The sequence below is a fragment of the Zea mays genome, chromosome 7 (genome assembly GCF_902167145.1).
Source record: "Zea mays cultivar B73 chromosome 7, Zm-B73-REFERENCE-NAM-5.0, whole genome shotgun sequence".
In the NCBI taxonomy this organism is placed as follows: domain Eukaryota; kingdom Viridiplantae; phylum Streptophyta; class Magnoliopsida; order Poales; family Poaceae; genus Zea; species Zea mays.
In genome coordinates this window covers 183,066,477-183,089,318 of record NC_050102.1, presented here as the reverse complement: position 1 = coordinate 183,089,318, position 22,842 = coordinate 183,066,477, and the positions used below count along the sequence as shown (strand labels likewise).

Sequence of the window (22,842 nt, the reverse complement as noted above, 5' to 3'; positions counted from 1 at the left end):
CTCCGTCCCGTTGTCGCTTCTTATTTTCTTGATCCTCAAGCCGATCTCATTTTGAGCCCGTCTCAAGAATCCTTTCAAAGTCTCTTGGGTATGTGATTTTTCCTGCAAAAAGAACACCCAAGTGAAGCGAGAATAATCATCCACAATTACAAGACAATACTTACTCTCGCCGATGCTTATGTAAGCAATCGGGCTGAATAGATCCATGTGGAGTAGCTCAAGCGGCCTGTCGGTCGTCATGATGTTCTTGTGTGGATGATGAACGCCAACTTGCTTCCCTGCTTGACATGCGCTACAAACCTTGTCTTTCTCAAAATGAACATTGGTTAGTCCCAAAATGTGCTCTCCCTTTAGAAGCTTATGAAGATTCTTCATTCCAACATGAGCTAGTCGGTGGTGCCAGAGCCAACCCATGTTAGTCTTAGCAATTAAGCAAGTGTCGAGTTTGGCTCTATCAAAATCTACTAAGTATAGCTGACCCTCCAACACTCCCTTAAATGCTACTGAATCATCACTTCTTCTAAAGACAATAACACCTATATCCGTAAAAAGACAGTTGTAGCCCAGTTTGCATAATTGAGAAACAGAAAGCAAATTGTAATGTAAGGAATCTACAAGAAAAACATTGGAAATAGAATGGTCAGGAGATATAGCGATTTTACCCAATCCTTTGACCAAACCTTGATTCCCATCCCCGAATGTGATCGCTCTTTGGGGATCTTGGTTTTTCTCATAGGAGGAGAACATCTTCTTCTCCCCTGTCATGTGGTTTGTACACCCACTGTCGATGATCCAACTTGAGCCCCCGGATGCATAAACCTACGCAACAATTTTAGGCCTTGTTCTTAGGTACCCAAACAGTCTTGGGTCCTTTGACATTAGAAACAAGCACCTTGGGTACCCAAACACAAGTCTTGGAGCCCTTGTGTTTGCCCCCAACATATTTGGCAACTACTTTGCCTGATTTGTTAGTTAGCACATAAGATGCATCAAAAGTCTTAAATAAAATATTAGGTTCATTTGATGCAATAGGAGTTTTCTTCTTAGGCAATTTAGCACGGGTTGATTGCCTAGAACTAGATGCCTCACTCTTATACATAAAAGCATGATTAGAGCCAGAGTGAGACTTCTTAGAGTGAATTCTCCTAATTTTGTGCTCGGGATAACCGGTAGGGTATAAAATGTAACCCTCTTTATCCTGAGGCATGGGAGCCTTGCCATTAACAAAGTTAGATAATCTTTTAGAAGGGGTATTGAGTTTGACATTGCCTCCCTGTTGGAAGTCAATGTCATCCTTAATGCCAGAGCGTCTCCCACTATAGAGCATACTACAAGCAAATTTAAAATTTTCATTTTCTAACTCATGCTCGACAATTTTAGCATCTAATTTTGCTATATGATCATTTTGTTATTTAATCATAGTAATGTGATCATGAATAGCATTAATGTTAACATCTTTACATCTAGTGCAAATAGTAACATGCTTAACGGTAGATGTAGAGGGTTTGCAAGAATTTAGTTCAACAATCTTAGCATGTAAATGTCATTCTCATCTCTAAGATTGGAAATTGAAACATTGCAAATATCTAATTCCTTAGCCTTAGCAATTAATTTTTCATTCTCGTTTCTAAGTCTAGCAAGAGAGACATTCAATTTTTCAATCTTAGCAATTGAACTAGCATTATCATTTCTAAGATTGTCAATTGAATCATCACAAATATTTAAATTCTCAACCTTAGCAATTAATTTAGCATTCTCATTTCTAAGGTTGGAAATAACGTCATGGCAAGTGCTTAGCTCACTAGTTAATTTTTCACATTTTTCTACCTCTAGAGCATTTTTAACCTTAACATGCCTTTTGTTTTCTTTAATTAGAAAGTCCTCTTGGCTATCCAAGAGTTCATCCTTATCATGAATAGCACTAATTAATTCATTTAATTTCTCCTTTTGTTGCATGTTTAGGTTGGCAAAAAGTGTCAATAAATCATCCTCATCATCACTAGAATTAGCCTCATCACTAGATGTTGCACACTTAGTGGAGGATCTAGATTTTACCTTCTTCTTCTTGCCGTCCTTTGCCATGAGGCATTTGTGGTCGACGTTGGGGAAGAGAAGTCCCTTGTTGACAGCGATGTTGGCGGCGTCCTCGTCGTCGGAGGAGTCAGTGGAGCTCTCATCGGAGTCCCACTCCTGGCAAACATGGGCATCGTCGCCCTTCTTCTTGTAGTACCTATTCTTTTCTCTTCTCTTTCCCTTCTTGTCATCGCCCCTGTCACTATCACTTGATAATGGACATTTTGCAATAAAATGACCGGACTTACCACACTTGTAGCAAACTTTCTTGGAGCGGGGCTTGTAGTCCTTCCCCCTCTGCTTGAGGATTTGGCGAAAGCTCTTGATGATGAGCACCATCTCCTCATTGTCGAGCTTGGAGGCGTCGATGGGAACCCTACTAGGTGTAGAGTCTTCTTTCTTCTCCTCCGTTGCCTTGAATGCAACGGGTTGCACATCGGGTGTGGAGGACGCGCCTTGCTCGATGATTTTCTTGGAGCCCTTGATCATCAACTCAAAGCTCACAAATTTTCCTATTACTTCCTCGGGAGACATTAGTTTGTATCTTGGATCACCACGAATTAATTGAACTTGAGTAGGATTAAGAAATACGAGTGATCTAAGAATAACCTTGACCATTTCATGGTCATCCCATTTAGTGCTCCCGAGGTTGCGCACTTGGTTCACCAAGGTCTTGAGCCGGTTGTACATGGCTTGTGGATCCTCCCCTTGGTGAAGCATGAAGCGACCGAGCTCCCCCTCGATCGTTTCCCTCTTGGTGATCTTGGTCACCTCGTCTCCTTCGTGCGCGGTCTTGAGTACATCCCAAATCTCTTTGGCGCTCTTCAACCCTTGCACCTTATTATACTCCTCTCGACTTAAAGAGGTGAGGAGTATAGTAGTTGCTTAAGAGTTGAAGTGCTCGATTTGGGCCACCTCGTCCTCATCATAATCTTCATCCCCTACGGATGGTACCTGTACTCCAAACTCAACAACATCCCATATACTTTTGTGGAGTGAGGTTAGGTGATATCTCATCATATCACTCCACCTAGAATAATCTTCACCGTCAAACGTCGGTGGTTTGCCTAATGGGACTGAAAGTATTGAAGTATGTCTAGGAATGCGAGGGTAGCGTAGGGGGATCTTACTATACTTCTTGCGCTCTTGGAGCTTAGAAGTGACGGACGCGACGTCGGATCCCGATGTCGAGGGCGATGAAGAGTCAGTCTCGTAGTAGACAACTTTCTTCATTTTCTTCTTCTTCTCGCCACTCTTGTGCATCCTAATGCGTGAAGGGGATCCTTCCTTCTTTTTGTTGTCGGACTCCCTTGATGGAGCCTTCCCGTGGCTTGTGGCGGGCTTCTCGCCGGTCACCATCTCCTTCTTGGCGTGATCTCCCGACATCACTTCGAGCGGTTAGGCTCTAATGAAGCACCGGGCTCCGATACCAATTGAAAGTCGCCTAGAGGGGGGGTGAATAGGGCGAATCTGAAATTTACAAACTTTAAGCACAACTACAAGTCGGGGTTAGCGTTAGAATTAAATTCGAGTCCGAAAGAGAGGAAAAAAACAAATCGCAAGCAAATAAGGCGGATGACACGGTGATTTGTTTTACCGAGGTTCGGTTCTTGCAAACCTACTCCCCGTTGAGGTGGTCACAAAGACCGTGTCTCTTTCAACCCTTTCCCTCTCTCAAACGGTCACTTAGACCCGAGTGAGCCTTTCTCTTCAATCAAATGGGACACTAAGTCCGCTACAAGGACCACCACAACTTAGTGTCTCTTGTTTTGATTACAAGTGAATTGAGCACAAGAAATAGAAGGAAGAAGAAAAGCAACCCAAGCGCAAGAGCTCAAATGAACACAAGTCTCTCTCTCACTAGTCACTATTTGATTGGAATGATCTTTGGACTTGGGAGATGATTTGATCTCTTTGATTGTGTCTTGTATTGAATGCTATAGCTCTTGTAAGGTGTTTGAAGGCTGAAAACTTGGATGCATTGAAGTGTGGTGGTTGGGGGGATTTATAGCCCCAACCACCAAAAGAACCGTTGGTGAGGGCTTCTGTCGCATGGCGCACCGGACAGTCCGGTGCGCCACCTGACACTGTCCGGTGCGCCAACCACGTCGCCCGGCCGTTGGATTCTGACCGTTGGAGCTTCTGACATCTGGCCCACCGGACAGTCCGGTGGCGCACCGGACAGGTCCTGTAGACTGTCCGGTGTGCCTTCTGGCGCGTGTCTGACTTCTGCGCGCACTGTAGCGCATTTAATGCTGTTGCAGGCGACCGTTGGTACTGTAGTAGCCGTTGCTCCGCTAGCACACCGGACAATCCAGTGAATTATAACGAAGCGGCCTCCAGAATTCCCGAAGGTGGCAAGTTCGGAGTTGGGTTCCCTGGTGCACCAGACACTGTCCGGTGGCACACCGGACAGTCCGGTGCGCCAGACCAGGGCACACTTCGGTTGTCTTTTCCTCTCTTTGTTTGAACCCTTTCTTGATCTTTTTATTGGTTTATTGCGAACCTTTGGCACTTGTAAAACTTATAGTCTAGAGAAAACTAGTTAGTCTAATTATTTGTGTTGGGCAATTCAACCACCAAAATTAATTAGAAAAAGGTGTAAGCCTATTTCCCTTTCAAGTATATTTCCATACTTAGTCTTAGACTAGAAGGAAAATGGAGTTAAAGGTAAAGGAAAAGCTTCCACTACATCTCTGTCGGTATCAAATACTCTTTGCCCAACTCATGTACTCACCTTCATATCTTTCTAAAAGAAGGCCTCCAGATTTCTTCGTTTTTGGTGCTTAATGCTAAGGGGGTTAATAGGCCAAAGCAAAAGGACCGCACCATCACCCTATTTTCAAAAAGTTTAATGTTTTCCAAATTGTTTTTTAAACTCTCTTGGCAGCTAATAGGAGCAAAACTGTTTTCTTATCAAATGTGGAGAACTTATTCAGGGGGAGTTTTTATTTGGCCAAAAGAAAAGCATTTGAAAAAGGAGGAGAAGTTTTGAAACTTAGAAAATGTCCTTGAAAACTGTACTCTTATACCTTAGGCCAATTGCAAAGGATTTTGAAAAGAATTTACCAAAAGAATTTGCAAAAACAAGCTAAGTGGTGCAGATGCGGTCCTAAATTTTAACTATGTCAAAAACACTCATATGAACTTAGAACTACTTTAATTCAAGTAACTTATACACTCTTGTCAAATTCAAACTAGTTACAAACTCTGCACATTACATTTGCTTTGGTTTGTGAAAAGTGGGAGATTGAAAGGAAATGGTCTCTACCATATTCTCTAATTGATTTTGGTACTTGATGACCATCACAACCTTGTGGATTAACTTGTTTGCTTAGTCTATGCTTCACATGTGCATAAGTCCAATCAACTCAATTCTAAGACAAAAACAGCTCAAAACCAACCACAAAGGGGTAAAACTTGGAGATATAAAGAATAACTAGTTTCATACTTTGGACCAGTTGCATATACCCCTAGGAACCTTTTTGACACATCTATGAATGATGGAAATCTCGGTTTCAAAGAATCACTCGTTGGAACTAGTTTGAGCAATAATTAGAATTATAAGTTGGAGAAAAGCAAAAGTCCAAGAAATGAGACTTACATTAGTTGGATTGATAGCACATATATTTGTCTAAGTCTTAGGAACACCCTCAAGGATAGCCAAGAGTATTTGAAGAAAATTGGAAGAACAGAAGAAGTTTGAGCTTACAACTAGATGGGCACCGGACTGTCCGGTGGTATTTATAGCGATGGTCAGCCAAACTCTTTGTCTTCAGAAAACTTTGGCAGGGAGCATTGGACTGTCTGACAACATCGGCAACGGCTACCTGCAAAACTCAGAACGACTACCTGCCAGCCGGTGCAGTAACATAGCACTGCACCAGACATGTACTATAGACTATCTGGTGTGCACCAGATAAGCACTATTTATTGTCCGGTGCACCACTCGACAATCAGCTTTTGCACATTTACTCCAACGACTACTTGAGATCGTTTTAAGTGATTAGAAGCTTAGTGCTTATGCTATCGAGTGTTGCATTCTCTTGTGCTCTTGATTTGGATTTTCACTCTCACTCTCACCCGCATTCTCATTGTTGCAAAGTGAGGCAAGATACTCTGAATAATTCGTGTGGAGGTCCTTGCGGGACTTAGTGTCCGTGTGATATTGAAGCAAACTCAACCGAACTCTGTGGTCGTTTGTGAGAGGGAAAGGGTTGAAAAAGACCCATCCTTCGTGGCCTTCTCAATGAGGACGTACATCCTTCAGGGTCAAACTTCGAGAAAACAAATCGTCGTGTCTTTACGTTGACCATATTATTTGTGATTTGCTTCTCTCCTCTCCCCTTTCTAGTTCTCTTGTTTGCGATCATTTTGAGTTGACTCCTAATAAAATAATCCACAATTGATTGAGTAACTCTTGCAAGAAGAACTTTCTTTCGCACTCTGATTTCATTTATGCCCATTCTAACGCTAACCACAGGGCAAAAGTGTCATGTTCAAGTTTATAATTTTTAGATTTCGACTATTCACCCCTATAGGCAACCTTTAGCGATTGGGCATCCGTATGGGCATTTATCCTGTTCATGTGTGTCCCCGACCCCTTCGTATGGGGACCGACCTTCTCCTTTTATAGGCAAGGAGGGGGTTGGTCGGCGGTGGCTTCCTCAAGGAGTCACCGGGCGATTGTAAAACCGAGCGTTATACCCTGATGAAGCCACATCCACCTATGTGCCCTTAGGTCGTCTGATTGTCTCACATTCTTTACAACGGACGATGTGGGTAGCGTGAGGCCCGATCGCCATCATTCGAGCTATGTCGACCCCTGGTCTTCGTAGCCTGGGGCTCAGCACAGCTTGTCGTGTTGTGCCCTGCAGACAGCCTATGCACTCAGGCCTAGTCCAGATATGTCATGAGTGCGCCACAGACCGGGGTGCGTGGGTCATAAATGCGCCACAGTCCGAGGGGTTCATAAGTCATGAGTGCGTTGCAGACCGAGGGGCTCATAGGCCACGAGTGGGAGGCAGACCTACGCCTCTGCCGTGGCTCGGTGCGAGGCGTAGTCAATGCGGCCGGTCACTTATAGCGGGTCGGTATCGGGTCCGATGAGAGATCTACACGAGTGGTTTCCCTTCGTTTCACCCGACCTCCTGCCACACCGGACCCTGGACTCGGTGCCGCGAGCTTCGTCTGAGAGCGGTAGCTTCTAGAGTAGGCATCTACTTTCTCCTCCAGCTGACCAACAACCTCCGGTTAACAGAGGTTTTTCCTAGTACACTTGCTGACGGATGGGTGTAGAGACTGGGAACTTTATCCCGATAAGGCTCAACAAAAACCGTGAAGGTCCAATAGTAAAACCTTTAAGGCCTTGTTCGGTTAATCCCGTTACCCATGGATTGGATGAGATTGGAAAAAATTAAGAAGGAGTTTGACTTACTTAGAATTTAAACCCACCCAATCTCACTCAATCTACATGGATTAAGAGCTAACCGAACAAGCCCTAATCAGGATCAGTTTCCCATTATCTTTTTCCTATAATGGCTTGCTTCGATCACCCAGCTGCATGCGTGCATGCCATCTTGACGGTGGCGATTTGGATGGATGGGTCAGCTCGAGAGGCGTGTAGTATATTTGGGACTTGATAAAAAATACAAAATGAGGAACCATTGGGGATGTGTCTTTTTTAGATTTGTGCCATATATTCTAAATACAATATAGGGTGTTTGGTTTCCATATTTAATAATTTAGAAACTAAAATATAATAAAATAGAGGGACTAAAGTTAGTCCATAAAAACCAAACATCCTATAACTATGATTTTAGTGTCTTTGATTTTATAAAATATACTTATTTTAAAGTATAAGACATTTTTATAGTTCAGACTCTAAATGCTGGTGTAATTTAAAACCAGACAGATATATAACTGCCGCTCCGTTCTGGGCTTCTGGCGCTCTCGCCTCCTCGTTCTCCACAAGAAACGGCAGGAAATCTCTCTGCAGTGTCTGCACTGCACCCATCCGCTTCTCCTCGTCCGCCGCGGCCGTCGCCGGCGACGAGCATGGCGTACATGACAGCTGTCGCGCCCGTCCCCTGGTGGCCGCCTCCCCCGGAGCTGGCGCATGCGGGCCTCCTCGTCGCGTCCTCTCCCGCCGGCTATCCAGAGCCCCAAACCCTACCCTTCTTGTTCGCGCCGCTCCCTCCGCCGCCGCCTGCGGGGTGCCCACTTCTTCCTCCCCCAGCCCCGATCGTCATACAGCTCCAGCCCCACCCCAGCTTGCTCGCGGAGGTGGATCATCGCCGCAGCAGTTCTCTCGTGCAGGTGAGCTCCGTCCCGGAGGTTCAACCTTGATCGGGTTTCCCCTCCCATTCCGAGTCTCCGACTTCTTTCCGACTAATTCGTGCGCTCTCTGTCATGGCCCAGTTCTTGAAGGATGAGGGGGCCGTTTTGTCGCCGGAGGATGAAAATAAGAGGGAGAAGGTGATCCGAGAGCTCAAGAAGGTAAGAGGCGGCTCGGCCGCTCGTTTTTTTTTGGCTCAAAGAAAGCATCTTGTGATTTGGTGCACTTCCCTCAGATAGTGATGCATTGGGCCAACGCGGTGGCTTATGAGCAGAGTGTGCCCCAGGGGCTGGCCACAGCTACCGTCCTGACATACGGTTCTTACACATTAGGGGTAAGCTAAGCAAGAGCCGCACGACTTTAGAGTCTTAACTTTTCTGGGTTTTGGCGCACTTTGTTCTTTGCAGTTCATTTCTTTGTCACACGGTTCTTACACACTGTGGCTATGTGGGAGATAGGCGAATTTGGTCCTTGCACTTTTGGTGTGTCTAAATTGGCAGTTTATGTTTCTCGTTCATATTGTGTACAGGGCGATGCCTAATTTTATGTTTTGATTTCTTTTAGACCGTCACATCATGGGCTATATATCATAGGTTCAATGATTCACATGTTTTGTGTTTTAAGCTAGCCTACATTATAACTTAAGCACATCCTTTGGGCCTTGGGTAGTCCTGATATAAAACGATCGCAGGTGATCTGATTTTTTTTTTCAAACAGCTTTACTGCACCCTCAATTGTGGATATTGCAGTAAACACGTTACTGCCGAGCACAGTTCTATTTTGACATACTTTTGGCTTATGACATAGTTTGATGAATCCGAATAAAAGAAAAGCATCAGCAGCTGCATTCCCCAATACTGCACTATTCTTTTGAACAAACAAACACATTGGCCTGCCTTTTATAGACTTTTTAGTGTTTATAGGGAGATGAGTTGTCACCATTGCTCTTCAAGCTTTGGGGTCTACGGATGGAAATTAGTGCCTATGATTATATAAAGTAGCATCTAAGATGACACATCTCCACTGGATTTGACTAATCCTTGTTTCTTTTCTCAAGGCTCATGGACCTGAATCTGACATTGATTTACTTTGTCTTGGACCTTGTATTGCAACACTGCAGGTGGGTATGGTTCTTTCTGTTTCGTATCTTTACTCCGACTCGAGTACTCGACACTCGATATTGATTCATAATGTCAACATAATAGCTCCTGTCTATTTTGCAGTACCATTTCTTTGTTGTTTTGAGACAAATTCTTCAGGGCAGACCAGAAGTATCAGAAGTACACACTGTTGAGAAGGCTAAGGTTCCCTTGATGCGATTTAGATTCACTGGGATTGCAGTTGATTTGACATATGCCCAACTCCCTGTTATTGATGCATTAAAGGCAAGCAGATTACATTGATACCATAACTTGTTCCTTTTTTTTTTTTTGAAATGCTTCTTATACTATCATCTTATGTTATCTGTGTTTTCTGCTTCGCATGTGATGTGATATTTAACGTATAAATATTATTATCTTCTAAAGAACATGGAATGTGTTTGACAAATGTTCTGTTTGTGGTGCTATTGAATGGATTAACCTTCTAGTACTATGGTTTCACTGTCACTGCATCTTATCCTTATCTTTGATATACTTTTGTTTGCTAAACATGCAGCATATCAGTCACCCGCCATCTGAACTATGTAGTACCCCCGTTTGATTTTTCCAGTTGATAGATTAGGTCATAACTGTTTGCAGTATTTCTGCATTTATACTGGTGGATATTCTACACCACAAACTATGATGTTTTCAACTGATTTATGTTATGTTTGTTATCACTTATACAAACTTAGAACCATATGTGAATGTTGATGTTGGTGCCCTTCTGCTTTGAAACTCTTTACCCAATGCGCATTTATACTGGATATTCTACACCACAAAACTATGATGTTTTCAACTGATTTATGTTATGTTTGTTATTACTTATACAAACTTAGAACCATATGTGAATGTTGACGTTGGTGCCCTTCTACTTTGAAACTCTTTACCCAATGCAGCCCAACTCTTCTTGACTTAACTCGCTCTTGCAGGCTATAAATACGTTTAGCCCTCAACTACTACAGAAAATAGACACACGGAGCTGGAGGAGTTTATCTGGAGTTCGTGTCAATGAACAAATTGTTCAGCTAGTACCAAATGCGGAGGTTAAAAAAACTAATCTAATCAATTATTTACTTGCATGACATTTTATCTTGCCCATTGAATTTACTCTGATCAGCATGCAGTTAGCCATGTTCTTTTGATTTTTCCCTTGAACCCGTATTGTTTTGCTTTTAGCGTTTGGTTCCAGAGTTTAGTAGAATAGAACAGCTCCATTCCATTAATGTGGATGTTTGGTTTGGATCCAAATAGAATGTAGCCGTTCTAGTATAGGAATATTCTCTCAGTATCCAGCATCTGTGCGCTCCCAGAAAACAATCGGACGCGTGCGCTCGCGTACGCCCGTGTTCGCCCGTCCCCTTCCTCGTACGGACGGACGTACCGCAGTCTTCATCGTCAAAGACTCAAAGTTGCTTCTTTGGATTACTTCGGGCATTAGCAGATCTAGTACGTACTTCAAGAAGGGAGTCACTCGTACACAGCCGCTTGAAGGAATTCGTATAACATATGTATGCTCGTATATACAGACATACAGTTATGATGTAAAAGCTTAATTAATCCGTATATACAGTTAATATAGTAAAATAGCATTAGTAAGTTTTCTCAGCTTGTTATATAATTCATTACCATAGGGATTTGCTACTCATCAACTAAACATAGGATGGAGTAAATACAAAAAAAAAACATAGGATGGAGTCGCTGTGGTCTGCTACACTCTGTAACTAAACATAGGATGGAGTCACTCTGTTCTGTTTTATTCTAAACCAAACAAAAAATAGAGCGGCTCCGTTCTGACTACCAAACACATAACATAGTCGGTCTATCCTTAGAATCTAGACAGAGTCGCTCCATTCATCTAGGCTATGGAACCAAACGCTACTAGCTTTTAAGCTCCCATTTTCATTGCTTTCTTCGCTTGAGTTGATCTGTGAGCATCTCAACTTGCTCATTCTGATAATATCTGCCAGATGTTTTAGGTTTTGATTATTTTTCTCAATTTTTGTTTTTTTAAATAGTTTTGTTTTACTGGAAATACAATGCAGAAGTTTCAAACTCTGTTGCGATGCATCAAACTATGGGCTAGGAAAAGAGGACTTCATTGCCATGTATGTGGTTTAATTTTCTCTGCTGACTGTTCAGCTTTAGTCCAGCTATATGAACATGAGGTCATCATTTTGGTCTAACAATGTTTTTCTTGTGCCATGACATTCAGTATCTTGGCTTCTTTGCTGGGATTCATTTAGCAATCCTTGCGGCATATGTCTGTCGGAAATTTCCAGATGCCAGTGTCAGTGGTTTGTTCGCAGTGTTCTTTCAGACGTTTGCTCACTGGCCTTGGCAAGTTCCAGTAAGTCTGCATGATGAGCTAACTACATGCTTGCATTCGGAGGGACGTCTCATGCCTATAGTGATGCCTTGTACCCCGCCAGAGTTTTGTGCGTCCACTGTGACAAAAGGCAGCTTAAAAAAAATAAGAGAGGAACTTACACGTGGTTATGTTTTGACAAGGGTGAGTTTAAAATCAACTTAAGTTTTTTATTGTGCTCACAAATAAATCATCCAAGTAAAGGATAGATTGAATTAAAGTTCATTGGAGTTTGGAGTCTGATTTCCAAACCGGGAGTCATTTCAATTATTAGTTTTCCGTACAGATCTAAATTAGAATAGTTGTTTTAGTTTGGACGGTTATTTAAGAGCACTGGGAATTGTTGCTTTTCACTGTTGAATGCATAACTGGAAATTTCTGTATGGAATTATGGAAGACAAAGCATTATTGTGTATTTGTTAGCATTATTCATGTTCAAATAATTAGTATATTTTCACTCTAGTGTTAGTCTGTACTTTGTTGTCGTGTGAGACCGACCCTGATTTCCCTCATTTCCGTCCATTTTGTGTATGGATTCTCTTGGATTCACTGTAGGTTTAAACCATTTTTGTAGTCCATTCAAATTTCAGTGTGCACAATCATTTGGAAGTGAGATTGCAGTTTTATTCTGGGAAATTGGTTGGTGGCAAGGGGATCCAGCTTCTATTTGCAAGTATGCTTTGAGTGTACAGTGTACAACCAAAAATTGTCTCTTTTGCACTATGCTGTATTTTCTTTTTCATGATTATATGCATGGCTCACTCTTGCGTGCTAATATTTTTTTATCACTTATTAAGTCCATATATCTTTGTTCCAGGATCCATTGAGGCATGATTTCCAGTGGAGCTGGCTTTTTGAACCCTTCCCATATGATCAGAAATATCAGCAGTTTCTCCGCATTGCTTTACGTGCGCCAACTATTGCTGAACTAGGAGACTGGGCTGGATGGGTGAAATCTCGATTCCGTTTCCTGATTCTGAAGGTACTAGCTGATGCGACTGTTTTGTTATTTCTTCATACCTTTGCTGCACAATCACATGGTTCTATAATTGCTGGAAATGTTGAACAAGAACATACAAACTCAGTCAAGTTTCCTTTGGTTGGTTCCACAGCTGGAAAGGGCTGGGATTGAGTGTGATCCATGCCCCTCGGAGGAAGTTGATCATACAGACAATGACCCCAACGTGGTCTTCTACTGGGGCCTTATCCCTAAAAGAATCATTCAGGTCGACACTAGCTCCCTGAAAGGAGATTTCATGGAAGACCTCACCAATGATGTGTACGGCACGGTGAAGTGCACGCATTCAGATGTGACAATATCTGTGGTTGGGCTGCCACAGCTGCCTAAGAGCATGTGCAGCCGGGTCTATCCACCGGCAGTACATGCAGCACTGTATGATGGGCTACGAGGGCACAGATGAAGGCCAGATCGAGCGCAGGTTCGTTAGATCATACTACCACGACCGATGCTCCAGTCTTCCGGGGCAACCGTGTACAGAATTGATGAGTTTTTTCATCCCATAGCACAGGGATTCAAGGTACTGGACCGGGTATTCTTTTGAGCTGGGAGGAGTGCTTGTGTGCGCAAGAATATGGGAGGACTACTGACCGGTAGAAGAGCAAAGAAAATGTGTATAGCAGAGGCATGTAAAAACTTAGGCCCTGTCGGCATAGGCAGTGTACACTTCTTTTGTGTTCTAAGTGCTGCTGGATCCTGATTCATTCAAATTTTGCAATGAACAAGATGGCAAGATGTGTATATAGTTGGTTCTATTGGCTGGGTGGATGTTGATTTTGAGTACAATGCCTTGTTTATGACTGACAGAGTTAGGCAATACCCGATTTAGTTATTCAGTAGGGCGATGGGGTGACGACTGAATAACCGAATGGTGTATTGGCTAACTCTATGGATAACTGAATCGTGTATATACTCAAGGATATCCGTATACTGTTAATCTCTACGTGTTGTCCTTTGATGTTGAATAAAGTCGGCGGACACTGATATTGTCACAGTAAGCACGACGTAGGGGGTTTGTGGAGCTCAAGAAGCAACCCACACCATTAGCGTAATGTGTTGACGTTTGAAGGACCAAATAAGCCAAAATGCCTGAGATATATTCATGTGCCTCAAAAAGTTAATTCAAATCCATTACATTCAGCAACTCACTCCATGAATGGTAACTGTACCCTGAAATATGCATTCCCCCGTAACACCCGTCAAACAGCCTTCCTTACCTGGGAAGACAAAGTTCTGTTGAATCCGCACACTCTTTTTTCTCAAAGCACCTGATGGAGAGCCACTCACGAACATCACGCGCCACGACAAGCATCTTAAACACAAACACAGCTGGCCACAGGGAGCACACACACTTAGATTAGGCCATGTTGGAGCACACACACTTAGATTAGGCTATGTTTGGTTTCTTTAGTTCAGGGACTAACATATTTGGTTCTATGCTAAAAATAATAAGAATCTCTACTACTTATTAGGCGGTAAGGGGTAGAATGCTATTTCGTGTTCTGCCATTCCCATTATCATCTCCCCACACTGTTTTTCTCATTCCCCCTACCGCAAATCTCATTCCTATTTCCACGTGCATCCCACGCCTAGCTAAAATTAAATTAAAAAACACAAATGTAGCTCCAATAGGATTCGAACCTGCGACCTCTTAAGTAAATGTGCTCGTAGCTACCACTACACCACATGTGTGTTTATGTCAAAATCTGTTACAGTAAAAATATATACGACATCTCTCCCAAAATCCACCTACTACCTTTGCACAATGTGTAGTAGTAGATAATTATCAAGGAATCCTTATATTTTTGGATGGAGGGAGTAGTATTTAAAAAAGAGCCTTGTATGCAATTTCTTTTGTTTGAAAAATGTTTTCAACTTAAATTCTTTTTTATATATGTGACATTTATTCTCCGTAATATTTTTCCATGGCTCTGACTTGTGAGTCATTTTCATAAACCAACGTCAAAGATGAATCCATGTTTCTTACTTAGAAACCCCGAACAAACACCACTGACAGGAGTAGAGATGGCAATGGGTACCCGCTACCCGAAACCCGGTGGGTTTTTGCTCTATTAGGGTATGGGTTTGGGTCAATTTCTCTACCCATGGGTTTGTTAATGGGTTCAAATAAAAACCCAGCGGGTACGTGGGCATGGGTTTGTTCTTCCACTACCCATACCCGCAAACCCATGAGTTTTTAAAACCCGCCTTTAAATCAACACTCCTTATAAATATGTCTCGTAATATTATTAATTAAATATGTTCTAATTGAAATAAACTTCATGTAACAAATTTTAAACTAAAATTAGTTATCACTTGTTCCTTTTATCCTTGCTTATTAATGTATTGATTGTTATTTACATGATGAATTATTTTTATGTTGATATTAGTGGGTATGGGAAACCCGTTGGGTACCCGAAACCCGCATGGGTATGGGTTTGGGCAAAATTTTATACCCGTCATGGGTATGAGTTTTTTAGCGGGCGTATTTTTTCTTCGCGGGTATGGGTTTGGGCAGATAATACTGAAAGGAAAATGTGCCCTTGGGCCATTTCTAAGTATTTTGGTGATTTAGTGTCCAACACAAGTGCTTAAGTGTAAAATGGTGGACAAAGTACAAATCAAGGATAAAGATATGTTTCTCAGACTTAGTATATTGTTTATGGACTAATATATTGTGTCTAAGTGCTGGAAACAGGAAAAATCGAATTAGAATTGTCTTGGCTCGAGCAGCCAAGACTCTGCTGAGTCTGGGAGCACCGGACTGTCCGGTAGTGCACCAGACAGTGTCCGGTGCGCCAGGCTGGCTCGAGCGAAGTGGCCGCTCTCGGGAATTCACCGACGACGTACGGCTAAAATTCACTGGACTGTCCGGTGTGCACCGGACTGTCCGGTGAGCCAACGGTCGGCCGAGCCAACGGTCGGCCGTGGAATCCGCGCGCGACACGTGGCCGAGCCAACGGTCGGAAGGGGGCACCGGACTGTCCGGTGTGCACCGGACTGTCCGGTGTGCACCGGACATGTCCCGTGCGCCAACGGCTCCAAGGCCGCCAACGGTCGGCTTCGCCATTTAAGGAAGGAAATCGGGCACCGGACACTGTCCGGTGTGCACCGGACTGTCCGGTGCGCCAGACGACAGAAGGCAAGAATGGCCTTCCAGATTTGCTCTCAACGGCTCCTAGCTGCCTTGGGGCTATAAAAGGGACCCCCTAGGCGCATGGAGGATAACACCAAGCATTCCTTGAGCAATCTTGATCACTCACACATCATTCTTGCGCACTTGTTCGACATTCTAGTGATTTGAGCTCCGTTCTAGTGTGCTAGTCTCTTGAGCTCAAGTCTGAGTTTTGTGTGTGCGTATTCGCTGTGATCTTTGTGTCTTGTGTGAGTTGCTAATCCCTCCCTTGCTCCGTGATTCTTTGTGAACATCTTTTGTAAGGGCGAGAGGGTCCAAGTTGTGGAGATTCCTTGCAAACGGGATTAAGAAAAGCAAAGCAACACTGTGGTATTCAAGTTGGTCTTTGGACCGCTTGAGAGGGGTTGATTGCAACCCTCGTCCGTTGGGACGCCACAACGTGGAGTAGGCAAGCGTTGGTCTTGGCCGAACCACGGGATAACCACCGTGCCATCTCTGTGATTGATATCTTTGTGGTTATTGTGTTGAGTGAGACTCTTCTCTAGCCACCTGGCAATTACTGTGCTAACACTTAAACAAGTTTTTGTGGCTATAAGTTTAAGTTTCGCAGGATCACCTATTCACCCCCCCTCTAGGTGCTCTCAATTGGTATCAGACCCGTTCTCTTCACAAAGGGACTAACCGCCCGAAGAGATGGATCCTAAGGGGAAGGGAATCGTGATCAACGACAAAGAGAAGGAATCCTTCGTCAACGAGCCAAAGGACGACAAGCCTACCGACTCCGGCTCGGGCCATAGATGGAAGGAAGGGAAGAAGAAGAAGACGAGGCGCATCAAGGAGATCGTCTATTACGACGACAGCGATGAGTCTACTTCTTCCCAAAAGGACGACGACCACAACGACTACGAGAGAAGAAAACTGGTTAACTCGAACTTTTCTTTTGACTACTCTCGTATTCCGCATAGTTCAAATTCACATTTGCTCTCCATTCCACTCGGCAAGCCCCCACACTTTGATGGGGAGGACTACGGATTTTGGAGCCACAAAATGCGTAGTCACCTATTCTCTCTCCATCCTAGTATATGGGAGATTGTAGAAAGTGGAATGCACTTTGATAGTTCGGATAGTCCCATGTTCATTAATGAGCAAATACATAAGAATGCACAAGCTACTACTGTTCTTCTAGCTTCTTTGTGCAGGGATGAATACCACAAAGTGAGCGGCTTGGATAACGCCAAGCAAATATGGGACACCCTCAAGATCTCTCATGAGGGGAACGACGTCACCTTGCTCACCAAGATGGAGTTGGTGGAAGGCGAGCTTGGACGGTTCGCAATGATAAGGGGAGAGGAGCCAACTCAAACATACAACCGGCTCAAGACCCTTATCAACAAAATAAGGAGCTACGGAAGCACGCGATGGACGGACCACGACGTCGTCCGACTGATGCTAAGGTCCTTTACCGTTCTTGATCCTCATTTGGTGAATAATATTCGTGAGAATCCCAGGTACACCAAAATGTCGCCCGAAGAAGTTCTAGGAAAATTCGTCAGCGGGCGAATGATGATCAAGGAGGCGAGGTACGTGGACGACGCTTTGAATGGTCCGATCAACGAGCCGCAACCCCTTGCTCTCAAGGCAACAAGAAGCAAGGAAACGTTACCTAACAAGGTGGCACAAATTGAGGCGGCCAGACTTAATGATGAAGAGATGGCCCTCATCATCAAAAGATTCAAGACGACGCTAAAGGGTCGCAAGGGGCAACCAAGCAAGACCAAGACAAAGGGGAAGCGCTCATGCTTCAAATGTGGTAAGCTTGGTCATTTTATTGCTAACTGTCCCGATAATGATATTGATCAGGATCAAGGGAACAAGAGGGAGAAAAAGAAGAACTATAAGAAGGCAAAGGGCGAGGCACATCTTGGCAAGGAGTGGGATTCAGATTGCTCTTCGTCCGACTCCGACAATGAAGGACTCGCCGCCACCGCCTTCAACAAGTCATCCCTCTTCCCCAACGAGCGTCACACATGCCTTATGGCAATGGAGAAGAAGGTATGTACTCGAAACTCTACTTATGCTTCTTCAAGTGAGGACGAATCTAGTGATGAGGATGAAATAGATTACTCTAGCTTGTTCAAGGGATTGGATAGAAATAAAATTGATAAAATCAATGAATTGATTGATGCCTTGAATGAAAAGGATAGGCTTTTAGAAAAGCAAGAGGATTTGTTATATGATGAACATGATAAATTTGTAGAGGCACAAAAATCCTATGCTTTAGAAGTTAAAAGAAATGAAATGTTTTCTTATGAACTATCTACTTGTCATGAAACCATTTCTACTTTACAAGGTGTTAACAATGATTTAAATGCTAAATTAGAAGTAGCAAATAAATCTAATTCTTGTGTAGAACATGTTATAATTTGTACTAGGTGTAAGGATTTTGATATTGATGCTTGTAGTGAACACCTAGTTTCAATTTCGAGATTAAATGATGAAGTAGCTAGTCTTAATGCCCAACTTAAGACTAGCAAAAGTGATTTCGATAAGCTAAAATTTGCAAGGGATGCCTACACGATTGGTAGACATCCCTCAATTAAGGATGGACTTGGCTTCAAAAGGGAAGCCAAGGACTTAACAAGCCATAAGGCTCCCATCTCCGCCAAGGAGAAAGGGAAGGCCCCTATGGCAAGTAGTACTAAAAGGAACCATGCTTTTATGTACAATGATAGAAGACAATCTCATAGGAGTTGTAATGTTTTTGATTCACATGCCTATGATTCCTATGCTATGTTTGCCCCCAGTTCTTCCTATATGCATGGTAGAAATATGCCTAGGAAAATTATTCATCATGTGCCTAGGAAAAATATTCATCATGTTCCTAGAAAAGTTATGAATGGTCCTTCTACAATTTATCATGCTTTAAATGCTTCCTTTGCTATTTGTAGAAAGGATAGGAAGATAGTTGCTAAGAAATTAGGGGCAAAATGCAAGGGTGATAAAACTTGCATTTGGGTCCCTAAGGAAATTGTGACTAACCTTGTAGGACCCAACAAGAGTTGGGTACCTAAGACCCAAGCCTAAATTTGCCTTGCAGGTTTATGCATCCGGGGGTTCAAGCTGGATTATCGACAGCGGATGCACAAACCATATGACGGGGGAGAAGAAGATGTTCACCTCCTACGTCAAGAATAAGGGTTCCCAAGATTCAATCATATTCGGTGATGGGAACCAAGGCAAGGTGAAAGGTTTAGGCAAGATTGCAATATCTAATGAGCACTCTATCTCTAATGTGTTTTTAGTTGAGTCTCTTGGTTATAATTTACTATCTGTTAGTCAATTATGTAATATGGGATATGATTGTCTATTTACAAATATAGATGTGTCTGTCTTTAGAAGATGTGATGGTTCACTAGCTTTTAAGGGTGTACTAGACGACAAACTTTATTTGGTTGATTTTGCGAAAGAGGAGGCCGGTCTAGATGCATGCTTAATTGCCAAGACTAGCATGGGCTGGCTGTGGCATCGCCGCTTAGCACATGTGGGGATGAAGAACCTTCACAAGCTTCTAAAGGGAGAACACGTGATAGGGTTGACTAACGTGCAATTCGAAAAAGATAGACCTTGTGCAGCTTGTCAAGCAGGGAAACAGGTGGGAGGCTCTCATTACACAAAAAATGTGATGACAACATCAAGACCCTTGGAGATGCTGCATATGGACCTCTTCGGACTCGTCGCCTATCTGAGCATAGGAGGAAGTAAGTATGGTCTAGTTATTGTTGATGACTTTTCCCGCTTCACTTGGGTGTTCTTTTTGCAGGATAAGTCTGAAACCCAAGGGACCCTCAAGCGCTTCCTAAGGAGAGCTCAAAATGAGTTTGAGCTCAAAGTGAAGAAGATAAGGAGCAACAATGGGTCCGAATTCAAGAATCTTCAAGTGGAGGAGTTCCTTGAGGAGGAGGGGATCAAGCATGAGTTCTCCGCTCCCTACACACCACAGCAAAACGATGTGGTAGAGAGGAAGAACAGGACGCTCATCGATATGGCGAGGACGATGCTTGGAGAGTTCAAGACCCCCGAGTGCTTTTGGTCGGAAGCCGTGAACACGGCTTGCCACGCCATCAACAGGGTCTACCTTCATCGCCTCCTCAAGAAGACTTCTTACGAGCTGCTAACTGGTAACAAACCCAATGTGTCTTATTTTCGTGTATTTGGGAGCAAGTGTTATATTCTTGTGAAGAAAGGTAGAACCTCTAAATTTGCTCCCAAAGCTGTAGAAGGGTTTTTATTAGGTTATGATTCAAATACAAAGGCGTATAGGGTCTTCAACAAATCATCGGGTTTGGTTGAAGTCTCTAGCGATGTTGTATTTGATGAGACTAATGGCTCTCCAAGAGAGCAAGTTGTTGATCTTGATGATGTAGATGAAGAAGACGTTCCAACGGCCGCAATACGCACCATGGCGATTGGAGATGTACGGCCTCAGGAACATTTGGAGCAAGATCAACCGTCTTCCTCAACTATGGTGCATCTCCCAACCCAAGATGACGAACAGGTACCTCAAGTGGAGGCGCATGATCAAGGGGGAGCACAGGATGTTCAAGTTGAAGAGGAAAAAGCACCTCAGGCACCTCCAACCCAAGTTCGAGCGACGATTCAAAGGGATCATCCCGTCGACCAGATATTGGGTGATATTAGCAAGGGAGTAACTACTCGTTCAAGATTAGTTAATTTTTGTGAGCATTACTCTTTTGTCTCTTCTATTGAGCCTTTCAGGGTAGAAGAAGCCTTGCTAGATCTAGACTGGGTGTTGGCCATGCAGGAGGAACTCAACAACTTCAAGCGCAATGAAGTTTGGACGCTGGTGCCTCGTCCTAAGCAAAATGTTGTGGGAACCAAGTGGGTGTTCCGCAACAAACAAGACGAGCACGGGGTGGTGACGAGGAACAAGGCTCGACTTGTGGCAAAAGGTTATGCCCAAGTCGCAGGTTTGGACTTTGAGGAGACATTTGCTCCTGTGGCTAGGCTAGAATCAATTCATATCTTGCTAGCATATGCCGCTCACCATTCTTTCAGGTTGTACCAAATGGATGTGAAGAGCGCCTTCCTCAATGGGCCAATCAAGGAGGAGGTATACGTAGAGCAACCCCCTGGCTTCGAGGATGAACGGTTCCCCGACCATGTGTGTAAGCTCTCTAAGGCGCTCTATGGACTTAAGCAAGCCCCAAGAGCATGGTATGAATGCCTTAGAGATTTCTTAATTGCTAATGCTTTCAAGGTTGGGAAAGTCGATCCAACTCTTTTTACTAAGACTTGTGATGGTGATTTGTTTGTGTGCCAAATTTATGTCGATGACATAATATTTGGTTCTACTAATCAAAAGTCTTGTGAAGAGTTTAGCAGGGTGATGACTCAGAAATTCGAGATGTCGATGATGGGTGAGTTGAAATACTTCCTCGGGTTTCAAGTAAGGCAACTCAAGGACGGCACCTTCATCTCCCAAACGAAGTACACGCAAGACTTGCTAAAGCGGTTTGGGATGAAGGACGCCAAGCCCGCAAAGACTCCGATGGGAAGCGACGGACACACCGACCTCAACAAAGGAGGTAAGTCCGTTGATCAAAAAGCATACCAGTCAATGACAAGGTCTTTACTTTATCTTTGTGCTAGTAGATCGGATATTATGCTTAGCGTATGCATGTGTGCTAGATTTCAATCCGATCCTAAGGAGTGTCACTTAGTGGCGGTGAAGCGAATTCTTAGATATTTAGTCGCTACGCCTTGCTTCGGGATCTGGTATCCTAAGGGGTCTAACTTTGACTTAATTGGATACTCAGATTCCGACTATGCTGGATGTAAGGTCGATAGGAAGAGTACATCGGGGACGTGCCAATTCTTAGGAAGGTCCCTGGTGTCGTGGAACTCTAAGAAACAAACTTCCGTTGCCCTATCCACCGCTGAGGCCGAGTATGTTGCCGCAGGACAGTGTTGCGCGCAACTACTTTGGATGAGGCAAACCCTCCGGGACTTTGGCTACAATCTGAGCAAAGTCCCACTCCTATGTGATAATGAGAGTGCTATCCGCATGGCGGAAAATCCTGTTGAGCACAGCCGCACAAAGCACATTGACATCCGGCATCACTTTCTGAGAGACCACCAGCAAAAGGGAGATATCGAAGTGTTTCATGTTAGCACCGAGAACCAGCTAGCTGATATCTTTACCAAACCTCTAGATGAGAAGACCTTTTGCAGGTTGCGTAGTGAGCTAAATGTCTTAGATTCGCGGAACCTGGATTGACTTATAGCATACATGTGTTTATGCCTTTGATCATGTTCCCTATGCATTTTGTTGTTTAGTTATGGTGCTCAAGTTGTACAAACACTCCCTGGACCTCACAAGTCCGTTGCAAAGTGATGCACATATTTAGGGGGAGATGTGTTACAACTTGCCCTTTGAGACTAACCATGTGCTTGAGTTTGCTTGTTTTAGTCTCAAAGGAAGTTTGAAAGGGAAAAGATGGACTTGGACCATGAAAGACTTCCACTGCACTCCGATGAGAGGGTAACTTATTCCAAGTTCATCTCATGTACTCTTATTGCCTTTGTATTCTTATTGAAGATTTTGGTGAGGCAATGGGGTTCTTGGGCCAAGATTGATCCCGTTTTGGTGTTTGATGCCAAAGGGGGAGAAAATAAAGGCCAAAGCGATAAATGGATCAGCTACCACTTGAGATATTTTGAAAATAGTAGAATAGAGCTTTTTTGTTTGTC

The 22,842-nt window shown here is 43.5% G+C and overlaps 1 protein-coding gene across 13 annotated transcripts; it reads left to right on the top strand.

The window, feature by feature from the left end:
- The first annotated feature begins 8,010 nt into the window (after nt 1-8,010).
- Nucleotides 8,011-13,715, top strand: LOC100274408 (Nuclear poly(A) polymerase 3). Of its 13 annotated transcripts, none has more exons than XR_004851199.1 (11): nt 8,026-8,391; nt 8,494-8,571; nt 8,646-8,744; nt 9,468-9,530; nt 9,634-9,795; nt 10,482-10,595; nt 11,568-11,657; nt 11,765-12,061; nt 12,492-12,590; nt 12,735-12,899; nt 13,030-13,715. XR_004851199.1 is itself a non-coding variant. In XM_035960435.1 (11 exons), the coding sequence occupies exons 1-10, from the start codon at nt 8,131-8,133 to the stop codon at nt 13,336-13,338; spliced, it is 1,611 nt and encodes a 536-aa protein (XP_035816328.1). In that variant the 5' UTR covers nt 8,027-8,130; the 3' UTR covers nt 13,339-13,356; nt 13,447-13,715. The 13 variants fall into 13 exon arrangements, 12 of the variants coding, with proteins under 12 accessions (XP_020395969.1, XP_035816329.1, XP_023156242.1 ...); XM_035960435.1 differs by lacking the exon at nt 12,492-12,590 and having other exon boundaries at nt 8,027-8,391; nt 11,595-11,657; nt 13,030-13,356; nt 13,447-13,715; XM_035960437.1 differs by lacking the exon at nt 12,492-12,590 and having other exon boundaries at nt 8,027-8,391; nt 11,765-11,899; nt 13,030-13,356; nt 13,447-13,715.
- The last annotated feature ends 9,127 nt before the right edge of the window (nt 13,716-22,842 follow it).

Bases quoted from the DNA above. Each gene is read 5' to 3' on its own strand.
- LOC100274408 (XM_023300471.2), top strand. From the start codon at position 8,131: ATGGCGTACATGACAGCTGTCGCGCCCGTCCCCTGGTGGCCGCCTCCC. The intron at 12,062-12,734 runs GTGAGTTTAAAA...TCTTTGTTCCAG, and splicing joins GTGGTTATGTTTTGACAAGG to GATCCATTGAGGCATGATTT. The intron at 12,900-13,029 runs GTACTAGCTGAT...TTGGTTCCACAG, and splicing joins TCCGTTTCCTGATTCTGAAG to CTGGAAAGGGCTGGGATTGA.